The 17,536-nt window shown below is 46.4% G+C and overlaps 1 protein-coding gene across 2 annotated transcripts in view; it reads right to left on the reverse strand.

The window, feature by feature from the left end:
* Window positions 1-17,536, reverse strand: part of TGFBR2 (transforming growth factor beta receptor 2) — an 81,669-nt gene that overhangs the window by 37,687 nt on the left and 26,446 nt on the right. For both annotated transcript variants that reach the window (XM_074984400.1, XM_074984398.1), the window contains 2 exons: window positions 14,179-14,350; window positions 8,644-8,834 (listed from right to left, as the gene is read on the reverse strand). In XM_074984400.1, coding sequence (XP_074840501.1) covers window positions 8,644-8,834; window positions 14,179-14,350 — 363 coding nt within the window. The remainder of the gene's footprint in view (window positions 1-8,643; window positions 8,835-14,178; window positions 14,351-17,536) is intronic.

Here is a 17,536-nt window from a genome sequence, read left to right on the forward strand (position 1 = left end):
TAAATATTTGTGAAGCCATTACTCAGTGAGTCACAATCCTTACTGCTGTCCAATTTTTTTTTGTGTGTGTCTAACTGTGGAGCATTAAAGAGAGGTTGGGGCTGGGAGGCTAGGCCTTCACTGTAAGAGACTGAGAAAGGACAACAATTTCATAAACTGACTTGATTAAGACAGAGTCGTTTACCTGCAATTCATTGGGACCGAGTAAGTAGCCTCTTTATGGACATTAAAACCTGCTGCTCCATCTATAGTTTTCTGTCTCCTATCTTATTCATAAAGAAGGTGCTAAAGTGGAGTTGTATTTTAAAAATCTTGCATATGTAATACAAAGGAAGAGGAGGTTGGGAGCTGATCACTTATAGCAAGAGGTAACACAGCACAAAAATTGATCGTTAACTGTAAGATTACAATTTTATTTTCTAAATTTCATGTTATTAATAGACTGTGTGTTCTGTGGGGTTGAGCCAATGCCCACTGAAGTCAATTCAATCTTCTTTGGATCAGCCCATAGAAAGTGACCCTGTCTCTCATTCTTTCACCAGAAAAAAAATATGCAAAGGAATAGCAAATCACACACTTTACATATAAGAAAAAGTAGTATTTGAAAGACAAGAACAATGTACAGAATGGAGCTGGATGACAGTCATTCCAAAGGCAAAATTATTATAGGCTACTATCTAGTTGTCTGGAGGAGCAGTGGACCAGCTGGCTGTGATGTTCTGCTCAAAGTTAAACACAGACAGGAAACCACATGTCTGGTACTGTAAAAATCATTTCACTTCCTTCCATGGCTAACCAGGCAAGCAATCCAGCTGGGCTGTTTTCATTTACAAGAAACACTAACCCACTGGAATAGAAAAGAATGACAAAGCCTAAATATTTTCCCCCTTAGAGTTGTTTGCATTCGTGAAAGGACTGGAAATGTTACACACTTAAGTGTTCTATTTTATTTTTCATCTGAAAACTACTCACAGACTAAGGGCAATTTAGGCCTATAGCTTTCTCATTTATATACTTTTAATGGGATCTTACCCACAGGGAAAGTTCTGGATCTCCTTTACTTCTAAGAGTGAAAGATTTGAAAATAATAGGATCAGAGTCTCCTTTGCTTTTAAACCTTTTTACACCATCTGGCAATGTGTAAGGGCTATATATGTACATGAGAATAAAGCATTTACCGTTGGATTTATGGAATGGTTATAATTATAACTTATTAACAGAGAAGACATGTTTGATACCCAAATTGCATTTAATTGTAAAAAATTGTGGGGGGGAGGGGGTTCATAATATGACTAATGTATAACAAGTTGGCCAAAACCCATATGAGTGTGGTTAGCAGTGTGCAGAAATCCTAAACAAGTGATAGATGTAAGACTATTGTTACTTTTCCACCGGGAACATGCTCACCTCTAAGCAAAATAAATTCAATACATCAATTAATGTTGGGTTGTGAATGTGCACTTTGTTTACAGGAGTGGTACTGTTTACTCCAGTTACTATATTACTTGCGCGAGTAAGGATAACTCAGATAATGAAGTATAAAAGGAGTGGGTCCTTATTGGTAACAGCGGACATTTCAGAAATTCAAGTACCTTCTTTAAGGCACGTATCTAAGCAATACATGCACATGCAGTGATCACATGGAAAAATGTATGCCCAAAGCAAGCTTCATGTGCATCTGTAAGACTCCAGATTGCGTTTGAGGCTCAACAGTAAGTGACATAATCATGGGGCCTGATCATTTGCTGTGGGAGAAACTAAACAAGGGGAGTGCATACATGTTTTCAGGAACCGGTCACAGACCTGTAATACCAACCACTGCCACCCCTCATGAAGAGTAAACACCCAATGTTTTGGTGCATTGAGTCCATCCCCAATCTTGTGCCGATTCATTTCAATTAGTTTGGTTCACATGGTACAAAACTCTATGTGGACACACTTGTTTTGGTTTAAAAGTGCGTTCCTGTGTTTCAGTTTAAACTTCTCCTTACTTGACTTCAGCCTAACCAAAATATCAATAAAGAGGGGCACAAGGAGAAAGAGCAGAAAGGTTATACTACCTCTGTATTTAGCTGTGGTGCAGTCACTGCTGAATTATTACGTCCAGCTCAAGTGTCCGCAGTTCAAGAATAATGGTGATAAATTGGTACAGGGTTCAGACAAGAGCCATAAGAATGATTAAAAGATCAGAAAATGTGTTGTATTGAGAGATGGAAGGAACTCAGTCCACTTAGCTTAGAGAAGGTTAAGGGGGCAACTTGATCACAGTCTATAAAGGGTATGATGGTTAAAAGGTATTAAATGTTGTATTGGATTTTCAAAAGCATCTAGCTGTCAATGCCCATTGAAATAACTGAATTTAAGGTGTCAATTTGCTTTTGAAAATGCCTCAAAGTACCTAAATAGATGGATCTATGAACCAAGACACATTTAGACTGGAAATAAGATGTACGTTTTTGACAGTGAAAGTAATTAACCATTGAAACAATTTATTAAGAGTTGTGGTAGATTCTCCACTATTGGATATTTAAGACTCAAGGTGGGATGTGTTTCTAAGAAAGATGTTCTAACGCAAACAGAAATTATTTGGGGGCAGTTCTGGGGCCTGTGTTTCACAGGAAATCGGGTTAGTTCACCACAGTGGTCCCTTCTAGCCTTAGAATCTAGAGCTTGGTCTATTCTTAAAATTTACATGGTCAGTCAGTAATGGGGAAAAACCACTCTTCTTAGAGGCACTGTTGTTGGAACTCCTCCCAGCCTCCCACCCGCTGCAACACACACACCTCGACACAATTATACCTACAGAGTGCATCTACACCAGCAAGTACGTTCGAAATTCAGATCGGAAGACCAAGTTCTTTTGAAAGAACCTGCGGAGCGTCTATGCTGACACGGCGCTCTTTCAAAATTAACTTCGAAAGAGCTCCGCCGTTCCCGGGATGGGAAAAGCGCCCTCCTTCCATAGATTATTTCGAAAGAGAGCAAGCGTAGATGCTCCGCAGTCCACTCTTTCGAAAGAGGGAGTCCTTCGTGGCTGTGATCAGCTGGTAGGAGGCGGCTGTGATCACAGCACAAGCAGAGCTCTATGGCTCCAGCGTCCGGCCGCACATAAGGACGCAGGCACCCAGAAACCCTCAGGCAGGAAGCTAAGAGCATGCAGGCAGCAGGGAGCCCCCACTGCTGCCCAGCCAGCCATCTGGTGCGACGCGCCAGCCCGCCTATAGCCTTCCTTGGCACCTCGGCTAGTGCCCCAACCCCCTATGCCCCAGGGGGCCTCCAAGGAAACCAGGGAGCCCTCCCAGCAGGGAAGCCAGCCCCCCAGGTGCCGAGGCCCCTCCTGGACTGACGCAGAGCTGCAGGACCTCCTCACCCTGGGGGCGGACGAGGAGATCCTGCACCAGACGGGGGTCTGGCGCTGGAACGCAGCAGCGTTCGAGCGCCTGGCCAAGGGTCTCACCTGCTGGAGTCACCCCACACAGACCCTGGACCAGGTGAAGTTGAAGGTCAAGGAGCTCTGTCAGGGCTACTGCCAGGTTCAGGACATGGCTAGGAGATCGGGGCAGTGCTCACCAGCTGCCCCTACTTTAAAGAACTCAACCAGCTCCTTGGGCCCAAGGAGGTGGGTCCCCCGGCTGTGCTGCTGGACATGATGGACCCCCCCAGCAGAGGCAGAGCTGGAGGGAACGGGGACCGAATGGGAGTACCGGCCTGGACCACCGGCCACCCGCAGGCAACCCCCCCGCCCGGATCTCAGACAGCAGAGATGACGAGGGCTCGAGCGAGGGGGCCCTCGTCATTGATGTCGCCTCAGGCCCATCCAGCCTGGCTCCCTCAGACTGTGCCTTGCCTTGAGTTCCTGGAGGGACCCACAGGTATGTACTGTGCACAGCAGGGGCCGCAGAGCTGGGGAAGGGGGCGCACGGTCCCTCCCAGGGCGGCCACTGCCCATCCACAGGGACATCAGCCCCAGGGCACAGGCAGGCCAGAGAGCCCCACTGCCCCAGCCTCACAGGGCTGATGTGTGGCACACAGCACCATGAGGCCTGGACAGGACCACGGGCCGCCAGGAGGCAGAGGAGAGCCAGTGGTGCTGCAACCCAGATGGGGAACCCTGGGTGCGGTCCCTGCAGGGGTTGTGGGGGTAGGGGGGTTCGGGGTTCAGGGGGTCCCTCACTGGGACTAATAGCCCGTTCCTCTCCCCTTTTGTCTCCAAAGCTCCAGCAGCAGCCAGACCAGCCCTGAGACCAGCCTGGGGAGCCCCACCACCGAGGGCGAGGGGGAGCAGCCCAGGCTCCGGACAGGGACAGCGTGGGGTCGCCACCAGTCCCTCCACCGACGCCACCAGGCCAGGGAGCAGGAGGCAGGGGACATGGCCCACACGGCCGGCCTGAGAGAGCTGATGGGCATCGTGCGGGAGCGGCTTGCCATGGAGCGGCAGGCATGGGACCAGGTGGCGTCCAACCTGGACTCCGTCACCCAGGCTGTGGTCAGCCACTTGGCCCCTGCTGTTGCTCCACCGCAGGTCACTCCCACACCCACAACCCCCGTCACCCTCCCCATCCCCCACGTGTCCCCTCCCCTTACCTCCCCTCCTTCCTCCCCACCCCGCCAGTCTTGTGCGCCTGGCCCACACCCTGCTGGCCAGGGCTGGCCAGCTGGAGGCAGAGCCTCCTGCCCGAACCCCATGCCGCACCTGGCGTGGATGCGCGGGCCGCGTCCAAGTGGCGCCCCTACCTTCCTGTGCTGCTGGCCCTCGTGGGGCCCCCAGACACCGGGAGGAAGGGGTGGGCATGGGCAACAGGGTTCCCGGCCACCGAGCCCTGCCGAGGGGTGAGGCCCCCCACCCCACTCCTGCCTAGTCAAAGCCTCCCGGGTGTCCAGCCAGGGCCGCTATGCCCCCTGATGGGGTCCCCCCCTTCAAGTCCCCGGTCACCCTCCTCACCAAATGTAAATAGCTCCCCCAAGAAAAGAGGGGCACAGGTCTGTCATTAAGTAAATAGTTTAATTTTATGGTTTACCCTGTGTCCCCTGTGCATGTGTGCTAGTGGGTGTCCGTAGGAGTGCGTGTGTGTGTGCAAGGTGTGGGTTGGGGGGGAAGTGTACAGGGTGGGGGAGGTCTGTGGCCTCTGCTCAAAAGCCTGGCACAGGGCCTCCAATACAGGCACCCCGTCCTGCTGGGGCTGGTGGCATGAGGCAGCAGGGGGCTGTTTGAAACCACGTCCCGCCTTGGTGGCCCACGCCTAAATGTAGGGCTCATGTTTCATCTCCATCAGGTTATGGAGGGTGCAGCAGGCCCCAACCGCCACCGGGACGTTGGGGAGGCCCACCTCCAGCCTGGCGCAGAGGCATCTGGAATGTCCCTTTAGGCGGCCAAATGCCCACCCCACGGTGTTCCGGGCGCAGTTCCGCCACTCATCAGAAAGGTCCCAGCTCAGCTGGGTATGCCTGGTGTACGGCAGCATCAGCCAGGCCTGCAGGGAATAGGCCGCATCTGCCACAATGCAGGACAGCATCGTAGTGTCCCCAGTGGGGAGCTCCTGCCGGAGGATGAGGGTCCCCTCAGCTGTACGACATCCCAGCCCTGAGTTCCTGAAGATCTTTGCGTTGTGTGCGTGGCTGGACCACCCCACACAGATGTCCTGGAACCGGCCGTTGTCGTCGACCAGGGCCTGCAGGACCACCAAGTGGTAGCCATGTGGGTGCCATCCAGGTCCCCGAAGCAGTTGGGGAAGCCCAGCTCCTGGAATCCCCAGATGGTGTTGTCCAGGTCTCCGACACGAACTAGCTGACTCAGGAGCACTTTGTTGATCACCCAGATGACCGGCAGGGCATAGGGGAGCATGCTCGTGAGCGTGGGGACAGGGGCAGCTTGCCTGCCCATCCCTGTCCCCATCCCTGCCCCTGTCCCTGGGGTGCCCGCCCATCCCCGTCCCCGGGGTGGCTGCCCAACCCCATCCATGCCCCTATCCCCGGGGTGCCCTCCCATTTCCTGACAGTGCCCCTTGCCAAGGTGCCCCCCACCCCCCACATGCGGTCTAGGTATGACCTGGGCACAGCTTACCTTGATGAGGATGGCCCCGACAGTGGCTTGGCCCACCCCGAACTGGTGGCCAGTGGATCGGTAACTGTATGGGGTGGCCAGCTTCCATAGGGTGACGGCCACCCTTTTGTGCAGGGGGAGTGCCAGCCTCACACGGGTGTCCTGGTGCTGGAGGACTGGGGCGAGCCAGTGGCACAGCTCCAGCAATGTCCCCTTGGTCATCCTGGAGTTCTGTAGCCACCGGTCGTTGCCCCAGTCCTCCAGCACCAGCCGGTCCCACCAGTCACTGCTTGTGGACAAGCTCCACAAGAGGCGGATGATCCAGGGGACCAGCTGGGGACGTTGCACGCTGTGGACGGCAGCCAGGAGGGTAGCTACTGGGGTGGCCGCATGGAGCCGCTGGAGAACAGTGGCCAGGACCGCAGTCAGTATGCTGACCATGGCTGTGATGGAAGGTGGGGGGGAGTGCTGCTCGGGGTCCATGGGGGCCCGAGATGCCTCCTCTGCTCTCTCTCCCTCTCTCTGCTGATGCCTGGGGACAGGGTGCTGGCCCTCGGTGTATGCAGACCCAGGCATGTGGGGGGGCCCTTTAAAGGGACGGCGGGTAGCGGCCCTGGAAGGGCTTGTTCACCATGCGACCCTGCCCGGGGTGCTTCCTGCCCCTGCTCCTTCGAAAGAGAGCCCTGGTAGGTGTGGACACTCTCTTTTGAAATTGCGCTGGAGGCCTTTCAAAAGAACAGACTGAACCTTCGGTCCCCGCTGGCGTGTGTGGCTGCTCTGTTTCGAAAGGCCATCTTTCAATGTTCTCGTTCGAAAGGCAGTCCTTTGAAACAGAACCGTAGCATAGATGCAGCCATAAAGCAGTGCTTCTGTCAATGTAGCTAACAGCACGCAAGGCAATGGTATTAAAAACCACTCTTCAACTGGCATATGATGAGTCAACACTCCGGGATTAGGCCAACACATTCTGTAGTGTAAATGTAGTCTATGAAAATATGCCAGATTTAAAACAAAATAATCGTACCTAAATCACCCTTTGCACCAGTTTAACTCGGGTCTACTCTGCATACAGATTTTGTATTGATATAACTATACCAGTTGGGGGGTATTTTTTTTTTTAAACCAAAATAGTTACACCAGTACAAAGTTGTATTGTACACATGGTTATACCATTATACTATGTAAGGTAAAGTTGCTCTATTTCCTGTACACAAAAAGCTATACTGACATAAATCACATTTATAGTGATATTGACTCAAACAATCCCCACAGATCCTCACCACCGCTGCTAATCACCATCTCTCAAGACAGAGAGTGGCCATATAGCATGGTGATGTAACTGTGTTTATACTAGAAGGGCTGCAGTGTCTTGGGGAACTTTGGCATGGATGGTGCCTTTGAGATGGCAAAGCCTAGATCCTGGTTTCGCTGATCTGCACTGAAAGAGGTTTGATGCAATTGAGCCATGGTCTCTTTCACCTTTGGAAATATTCTTCCTCTGGAGGGTGTAAAAAGGGAGAATCCCTCATAATTCCCAAATGCAGGAACTTCAATTGGTCATCGTTCTGGGGGTTGTCCCTAGGGCAGGGCATGTATGCAAAACTGATTCCTTGTGAACATTCCCTTCAGACCTTGCCTAAGAAGCAGGCAGCACAGAGCCAACTTTGGCTACCTCCAAATCTAAGCAGAGTTCATTCAGGTCCAAGAGTCTCACTCCAGGTTTCCCACCATGTGGCATGGCACACAACTGAACTTTGGGATTTTTAAATACCAACTACACAAAACTCTCACCCCCCCACCCACCCCAACTAAATCTGGAACTACTTGCAATAGCAAATAAATGAGAGGAAGCTTACAAGCTCTTCAGACATTACACATATAGACCAGTGGTTCCCAACCTGGCACCTGTAGGCCCCTGGGGGTCCACAGGGGTATTGCAGGGGGTCCATGAAAAGTATAAAAGATAAATACATATGGTCATAGAAAATAAGTTTTAAATAAATTCCAAAGTGAGAATCTATTATTTTTAAATTAAATATCTTCCAATAATGTTATTAATTCCTGTCTGAAAAATCTACGTTGCGAGTTCTCATTTAATGAAGCACAAAACAGCTAGAATTGGCTTTGATGGAGGTCCATGAACAGTTTGGGGGGTGTGAGTAGGGGTCCACCCTAGTGAAAAGATTGGGAACCACTGATACACACAAAAAGGTACAATGAGCTGAAATATTATTGGTTAGGGATTGTTCAATTATTTTTATGCATGAAATGGAATTCTGTCTTAACAGAGAATGACTTCTAGAAGAAAACCAACCAATTAATTAATGAATGAAGTTATGAATATGCCACAATGTAACATTTCCCATTGGATGACATAAGGCTGAAAGGAAGGGCAATCTGGCGCAGGCATTGGATGCAACCTCAGGAAGTTGCAAATTCAGTGTAATGAAACTTATGGAACTGCATTGCTTCTTTGGATTCTCCTCAGTGTCTGAGGTGGCAAGATTTGCCTGAAGAATTGGTTCTAGACCACAGTAAGGTCATAGAAAACAAGCCGTATCGCATCATAGCAGGAGGAATGGGAGAAGAGAAATTAAGCTGACCTTCAGTAAATATAATATCATCATTACATTCTTCTTCATAGCAGGAGCACATGAACATCAGCCCTCCAGCTGCTTTCTTCTCTTTCATTACACATTCTTTTGAATTAGGCTCCTCCAATTTCTGTCCAGCGAGTGGCAGAGCAGGATCATGACATATGGTTTCTAAAGTTGTGTTTGCATCATTCTGTCTCCTAAAAATGAAAAGGAGAACTAAAAAACAAAACCAAAAAGGAGACAATCCTATCAAGGGAATAGTTATGATTCTTTCTGGGTAAAATTCATCCTGTTGCAAAAGCTTAAATGGCATTTATATAATGCCAAAAGTCTTACTGTAGCCTCATTTCACAGGGATTAAGTTGTCTACATTGAGAATTTGTGCAGGGCACCAAGGGTATGTCTACACCGGCACAAATCTTCAAAATGGTCATATTTCAGAGATTACTAATGAGACACTGAATTGAATATTCAGCGCTTCATTAGCATTAGGATGCTTCCGGCCGCGGTGCTTCAAAAGCGCCACTTTCGAAAGCGCGTGGCTCGGCATGGCTACACAGTGGTCCTTTCGAAAGCTGTGTGCTTTCAGGTCGCCGCAGCCGGAAGCGTCCTAATGCTAATGAGGCGCTGAGCATTCAACTCATTAGCATGGCCATTTTGAAGATTTGTGCCCATGTAGAAACTCCCCAACTATGTTGGTATATAACCAGGGGACTTCAATGGGAGCAGAGTTAGGGCAGTGCTGAGGCTTTTGAAAAATAACTGCCTAACGATTCAAACTAAAGTTAAACTGACTTGTTCTGAAACTCGGAACACACTTGGTTCCCATGCGAGGCAAAGGCATGTCATCTTTTCATCCGAACTGTTTCAGTGCTGTATTTTTTTTCTTTTTGGACTCCCTCTCATTTCTTAAATTTACATCATCATCAAGCCAAATGTATTAAGCACTGGATCCCCACTGCAGAATTTCCTTATGGAGAGAGGCCTTTAAAAAAATGTCACCCCAAATAGCATTTTGTTTGTGATTATCAGTAAATACAGCAAAAATCTGTGGAAAAAAATGAATTAAAAATGATCTCTTCATAATCTGAATTTCAGGATGTTTTTCTCCCACAACAGGTGAACACATATTTTAAAAATACAGGGCTACTAAAAAGCAGCATAGCTCCACCAACTACAACAGAAGTGATGATACCAATTCACACCAGCTGAAAATCTGGCCCATACTTTCAATTTTTTTTTTTTTGGTCCATCTTTAATATTTCATGGCATAACGTAAGAGATGACACCAGAAGGACAACCTCAAAGTGTTATTATTGACTCATTGTCTTTGCTGTTTCTAGACACAGTTGCATTAACAATCCAGAGAATTTCAGACTACACTGCACTGCACCCAGTTTGTCACACAGAAGCTGCGTCTACACGTGCACGCTACTTCGAAGTAGCGGCACCAACTTCGAAATAGCGCCCGTCGCGTCTACACGTGTCAGGCGCTATTTCGAAGTTAACTTCGACGTTAGGCGGCGAGACGTCGAAGTCGCTAACCTCATGAGGAGATAGGAATAGCGCCCTACTTCGACGTTCAACGTCGAAGTAGGGACCGTGTAGACGATCCGCGTCCCGCAACGTCGAAATTGCTGGGTCCTCCATGGCGGCCATCAGCTGGGGCGTTGAGAGATGCTCTCTCTCCAGCCCCTGCGGGACTCTATGGTCACCGTGGGCAGCAGCCCTTAGCCCAGGGCTTCTGGCTGCTGCTGCTGCAGCTGGGGGTCCGTGCTGCATATACAGGGTCTGCAACTAGTTGTTGGCTCTGTGTATCTTGCACTGTTTAATGAAAGTGTGTCTGGGAGGGGCCCTTTAAGGGAGCGACTTGCTGTTGAGTCCGCCCCGTGACCCTGTCTGCAGCTGTGCCTGGCTCCCTTATTTCGATGTGTGCTACTTTGGCGTGTAGACGTTCCCTCGCTGTGCCTATTTCGATGTTGGGCTGAGCAACGTCGAAGTTGAACATCGACGTTGCCAGCCCTGGAGGACGTGTAGACGTTATTCATCGAAATAGCCTATTTCGATGTCGCAACATCGAAATGAACTATTTCGAAGTTGGGTGCACGTGTAGACGTAGCCAGAGAAAATTTACTGTGCTTGTCAGACACAGAAAAAAAATACTGTACTATTTCTATGCTTGACATATACATGTTCCTTCATACTGGACAAATTTTCAAGTAAATGGATGCAACAAGTCTGCGAGCTCCACAAGATATTTCTGATGATTAATCATGTTTTCACCTAAATGTTCCTAATTAGGCGTTAGCATTACATAGAAAAGATTTTCAAGTTTTCTATGCTGTTGCTTGTGCCAGGTTATGAACTGAAAAAGACAAGAATCATAGAATACTAGGATGGAAGGGACCTCAAGAGGTCATTGAGTCCAGACCCCTGCCCTCATGGCAGGGCCAAGCACTGTCTAGACCATCTCTGATAGACATTTATCTAACCTGTTCTTAAATATCTCCAGAGATGGAGATTCCACAACCTCCCTAGGCAATTTATTCCAGCGTTTGACCACCCCGACAGTTAGGAACTTTTTCCATAAATGTCCAACCTAAACTTCCCTTGCTGCAGTTTAAGCCCATTGCTTCCTGTTCTATTCTCAGAGGCAAAGAAGAACAAGTTTTCTCCCTCCTCCTTATGACACCCTTTTAGATGCCTGAAAACCGCTATCATGTCCCCCCTTAATCTTCTCTTTTCCAAACTAAACAAGCCCAATTCTTTCAGCCTTTCTTCATAGGTCATGCTCTCTAGACCCTTCATCTTTCTTGCTGCTCTTTTCTGGACCTTTTCCAGTTTCTCCATGTCTTTCTTTAAATGCGGTGCTCAGAACTGGACACAATACTCCAACTGAGGCCTAACCAGTGCAGAGTAGAGCAAAAGAATGACTTCTCATGTCTTACTCACAACACACTTGTTAATGCACCCCAGAATCATGTTTGCTTTTTTTGTGACAGCATCACTCTGTTGACTCATACTTAGCTTGTGATCCACTACAATCCCTAGATCCCTTTCTACAGTACTCCTTCCTAGACAGTCGCTTCCCATTCTGTATGTGTGAAACTGATTGTTCCTTCCTAAGCGGAGCACTTTGCATATGTCTTTTTTAAACTTCATCTCGTTTACCTCAGACCATTCCTCCAATTTGTCCAGGTCATTTTGAATTATGACCCTATCCTCCAAAGCAGTTGCAACCCCTCCCAGCTTGGCATCATCTACGTACTTAATAAGCGTACTGTCTATGCCAATATCTAAATTGTTGATGAAGATATCGAACAGAGCCGGTCCCAAAACAGACCCCTGCAGAACAACACTTGTTATAACTTTCCAGCAGGATTGAGAATCATTAATAACTACTCTCTGAGTACGGAGCATAAGCTTTTGTGGGCAAAGACCCGCTTCATCAGATGCGTGAGATATGCATCCTGTATCTGATGAAGGGGGTCTTTGCCCACAAAAGCTTACGCTCCAAAATATGTTAGTCTATAAGGTGCCACAGGACTTGTTGTTTTTGAAGATACAGACTAACATGGCTGCCTCTCTGATACTTATCTCTGAATACGGTTATCCAGCCAGTTTTCCACACACCTTATAGTAGCTCCATCTGAGCTGTATTTGCCTAGTTTATTGATAAGAATACCATGCGAGACCATATCAAAAGCCTTACTAAAGTCTAGGTATACCACATCCACCACTTCTCCCTTATCCACAAGGATCATTAGCCTATCAAAAGAAAGCTATCAGATTGGTCTGACATGATTTGTTCTTTACAAATCCATGCTGGCTGTTCTCTTTCAGCTTACCACCTTCCAAGTGTTTGCAGATGACTTCCTTAAATTACTTGCTCCATTATCTTTCCTTGCACAGAAGTTAAACTGACTGGTCTGTAGTTTCCTGCATTGTTTTTATTCTCCTTTTTATAGACTGGCACTATATTTGCCCTTTCCCAGTCTTATGGAGTCTCTCCTGTCTCCCATGATTTTCCAAAGATGATAGCTAAAGGCTCAGATACATCCTCTGTCAGCTCCTTGAGTATTCTAAGATGCATTTCATCAGGCCCTGGTGACGTGCAGACATCTAACTTTTCTAAGTGATTTTTAGCTTGTTCTTTTTTTTTTTTTTTTTAAATTTTATCTTCTAAACCTACCCCTTTCCCACTAGCATCCACTATGTTAGGCATTTCTTCTTCAGACTTCTGAGTGAAGACGGAAAAAAAGAAGTTATTAAGCATCTCTGTCATTTCCAAGTTTCCTGTTACTGTTTCTCCCTCCACAATGAGCAATGGGACTACCCTATCCTTGGTCTTCCTCTTGCTTCTAGTGTATTTATAAAAAGTCTTCTTGTTTCCCTTTATGCCTGTAGCTAATTTGAGCTCATTTTGTACCTTTGCCTTTCTAATCTTCCCCCTCCATTCCTGTGTTGTTTGCCTATATTCATCCTTTGTAATTTGTCCTAGTCTCCACTTTTATATGATTCCTTTTTTATTGTGAGATCATGCAAAATCTCCTGGTTAAGCCAAGGTGGTCTTTTGCCATATTTTCTATCTTTCCTATGCAGAGGAACAGCTTGTTTTGGGACCCTTAATGTCCCTTTGAAAAACTGTTAACTCTCGTCAGTTGTTTTGCCCCCTCAGTTTTGCTTCCCATGGGACCTTACCTACCATCTCTCTAAGTTTACCAAAATCCGACTTCCTGAAATCCATTCTCTATTTTGCTGTTCTCTCTTCTAACCTTCCTTAGAATTATGAATGTTTTAATTTTCATTGCCAAACTGGCACCATCATTAGAAGTGCAACAACCATTTAAAGCTAACCATGAGCAGAAAGCTTAGATTCATCAAACACTTCAGGAAAGTGTCATGAGTCATTGAATTTTACATGCCCATGGTTTCTTTTGTCTCAGGTAGAGTTGAATAATCTCCAAGATTTATGTATCATGTATATTTATGTATTATGTATATTTAAACAAGAGATAGGACAAAAAGAATTAATTTATCTATACACTTGTATACAGGTAAAGCACACTTCCACCCATATAACATACATAAAGCTCTTGTGATAGGCAGATGCAATTTAAATGGTAGTGTCAGTTTGCTGTTTAATTATTTGATTTAAAATGCTGTTTTCCTCCACTCCCATCAGATAATACAAACATGACCTGCTCTTAAAAGAGTTTCAAATCTGTTTTCACTTTCTGAGTGCTGTGGGTGGATGCCATTTAATGGGCTGAGGAAAAACATGACTTTCTCAACAGCAGCAGAAGTTGGAACAGAACTATTTAAAAAAAACCCAAGACATTTCATATTAGAATTTTTGTTAACCTCAAGCAACTCTCAGTGTGCTGAGCACAGAGAAGTTTCAGAGTCTAGAGAACACAGTCTGTCCCAGTGATGAGCGCTTAAGAATGAATGTTACAGAAAGGAATTCTGAATATCTTGACTACAAGAGCAACTTCAAAGTTGCCTTCTTTCTAGCCCATAAAAAAAGAACATACTCACCACACTGCTACACAGATTTCATTCTTATGCTCACAGATGGAAGTGATGCTGCAGTTGCTATTGCAGCGACCTTGGTTTGTGCATGTTGTCGCCTTAACATCACAGAATTTACACAGTGCATGCAGTTTGTATCCACTTCCATTTATTTTTTCCATAGTCGAGAGACCATCAGCTGGAAGAAAGAAAAATAAAACACCATAGTAACATCTGCATATCAGACAGTATTGAAATCTACTTGAGTGAACCATGATAACAGTAACCCAGAGTGGACACTGTAGGTTTGTCTTCATTGCACTGTTAGCTTGAAATATAACTTGAGTGTTGCCCCTAACCTGATGCCTGTCCCCACAGGAAAATCCCTAGCTTAAGTAAAATGGTGCTTTCAACTCAAGTACTGCTGGTAGTTGTTAGAAGCTCTAGTAACAATATAGAAGTCAGACCAGTCTTTTTGCCTGAGAGAGATTTCTAGGTCTTGGTTGTCTGTTTGATTCTTCATGTATTTATATTCTTAACCAAATGTGTGAGAGCAAAGGGCTCCTTATGAATGTGTGTAAGGACAATGACACTGTGTATGTTGCTTCTGCCTTGCCAGGTGGGTTTGCTAGTATAATGGGAACAGATTGGAACAGTTAGACTAAGCAGGCATGTCAAAGCCTATTGAGGGCCACACAAACGAAAACTGATTGCTTTCAGGGCCACCAAAGAAAATGTACTTCTATCAGAAAGTTGTAATTATTTATTACTATAGATTGGGTTTTAGGTATATTTTATAATTTTTTTTAGGTCTTGTTTGAATATAATATAGAATTTTAATTGAGAATTTAATACTTAATATAAACTTTATTATTTTATAATTTTATTAACAGTTCAGAAAATTTGACAAAAGATACACCTTGCAGTGAGGGAAGAAAGAGATCGAAAACACTGATGATAAAAGCAGAGGAGGGAGAAAAGCCAAATCAGAAACGGCAAAACATCTCCAAGAAAGAAGGGACAGATGGCCTTGTGGTGAACACGCAAAGCCAGGTGTCAGGACGCCTTCATTCTATGGCTAGCTCTGCACTCTCTGTGCCATCAGTTTCATCAGCTCTAAAAATGAGGATAACCTGCCACACTGGAAAATCATGAGTTGCCAATGTGAATGAATGAATGGGCTTTGAGATTTGTGGCTGGGAGGAAAAAGAGCAAGAATAAATTTAAAGAAGTGGTATCTGAGGGGAATGGAGTTATACAGACTCGGAGAATGAAGATTAGGGCTGAGAGAAACTGATCACCACCAGCTCATTGGTGGAACACCCTGATGTTGCTAAGGGTGTACTTAAGTAGGAACACCTCCATTTGATTTGTCAATCATTGCAACCAGATTTGAATGATGCTTTGGCTGATTTTATGTGTCTCCTTAATCTTTGTACAGGGTGAGCACAAAACAGTGAAACCCCTCCCCTGTTCCAAGAACAGCATCTCTCTCTCCATATGGAAGTTAGAGATTCCCCTTTCCTCCACCCGCTTTAAGTGAGCCAGAGAAGACATCACAATCCAACATTTTTTTTCCTGCATAGAGGAATCAGGGAGAGAGGAAAGGTGCACTGGGTAGGACTGGGTGGCTTCCAATAGAGGAAGAGGTGATGGGAGAGACACCAAGTCAGACTCTCAGAGCTTCTGTGGCTATTATCCAAAGACCTGAAAGGCAGCAGCCAGAGAAAGCCACTGGCCAGTCCCAGCGAGGCCCTGAGCTCTTAGAAAACACATGCCTTCACAAGCCCAGGAGAAAGAGCACTCCTTCCAGCCCCCACCCCCTCCAGCACCGGCAGCAGGCAGAGCAGGCCCCTGCTTTTCTCATGGCTTGGCTGAATGGGTTTTCTTCTTTACAGCTTCTTTCCGGATGGTTTTTCCTACTCAAAACTCTTTTCACACCTCCACCCCGCCTTTCTCCTTCTTTTCCCTGCTCTCTCTTTTCTGTTTGGCTATATCTACACTAGCTCCTTTCTGTCCCATGTCTGTCCCATGCACATTAAAACCCCAGGGAGCCTGTTCTTCATATATGAGCAGCAGAGGTCCTTGGGCTGTCCGTGAGTGCCTGGGCAGGGTGCACTTAGATGTTTCATATACATCTAGTTGGGGGCTGCAAAAAAATGATTACAGGGTGGTGGACTTGCCTGCATTAGAGTGTTCCTGGACGTGGTGGTAGGATCATATATGAGCCCATACTTGAAGACTGCTTCAGTGTTAACTGTCAAGGCAATGTCAAACCACCATTCGGGAGGAGCAAGGAGAGATTCGTGGGGAGGTATAAAATACTTACGGCCAAGTAATATCTGTCCCTGAATCTAGCACAACCTCACTCTACCCCTCCCATGGGATACAATACAGGTGGAATACAGACCCCAGACCTTCCCCCCCAGGCTCAAACAGAACCTGACCATAAATTGTAAAGGGTAGGGCTGTGGAAATGCCTTTTGGGTATAGCTGTGCCTGATAAGAAAGAAGGAGAATAGGACACTGGGAAACAAGGCTCTAAGGCATCAGAGTTATGGGCATCCTTGCTGGAAATGAACCCCAACAATCATTGCACTGCTTGCACTTTGGAGTTGTGGTCTTCTGCTTTCTGGCTGAATGACAAGAACCAGGGGAGAGTGAGTGGATCCCTGTACTTTGTGCTGCTGATCCCATCACTCTGCTATTCGAGCATTTGTAAGTACAGCTGCTCTTGCTCGAGCAAGGCTTAACTTGAGAGCAGTTCACTTGACTACAGCCAGCTTGAGCTAACTCTGCAGTGAAGACATACCCTGTAACACTCTGAATTCCAGTTGATGCCTGGGCTGCATTTTGGCTACTGCTCCTTTATGCAGTCACTGCTGGGATGAGTAGCAGTGAAGGAAGATGAGACGATTCATCCCACTGAGGGCCTCAAGTGTGATTTTAAGTAAGCGTATTTCTAGTTCAATTACTATTTTGAGATCCCAGCACTGCTGCAACCAACAGAAAACGCCTACATAAAGGCATATTTACTTAACATATATACAGCTAAGGATGGAGAAAACTGGCTATAATTGTTTCAATAAAAATTCCCCCACAAAAGCATGCCCACACAGAGCCAACTGAAAGAGATAGACGTTATTGATTATAATGCTTTTGTTGTACCCACCTGTTGATTAAAATTATATTAAATTCAGTTCTAGGTGTACAAAAGGCCTAAACATACAATAGGAGATCGGAGCAAGTCATATTTCCCCCTAGAATTTGAAAATATTTACCATGTTTAGAAATGCTTTTCTATCAGACTTAAATACACATGGCTGGATGCCAGGGGAAAAAAGTACTGGTGCTAAAATTTTCAGTGTCTCTCTGCACCATTATA

This window comes from Carettochelys insculpta, chromosome 2, assembly GCF_033958435.1.
Source record: "Carettochelys insculpta isolate YL-2023 chromosome 2, ASM3395843v1, whole genome shotgun sequence".
Classification (NCBI taxonomy): domain Eukaryota; kingdom Metazoa; phylum Chordata; order Testudines; family Carettochelyidae; genus Carettochelys; species Carettochelys insculpta.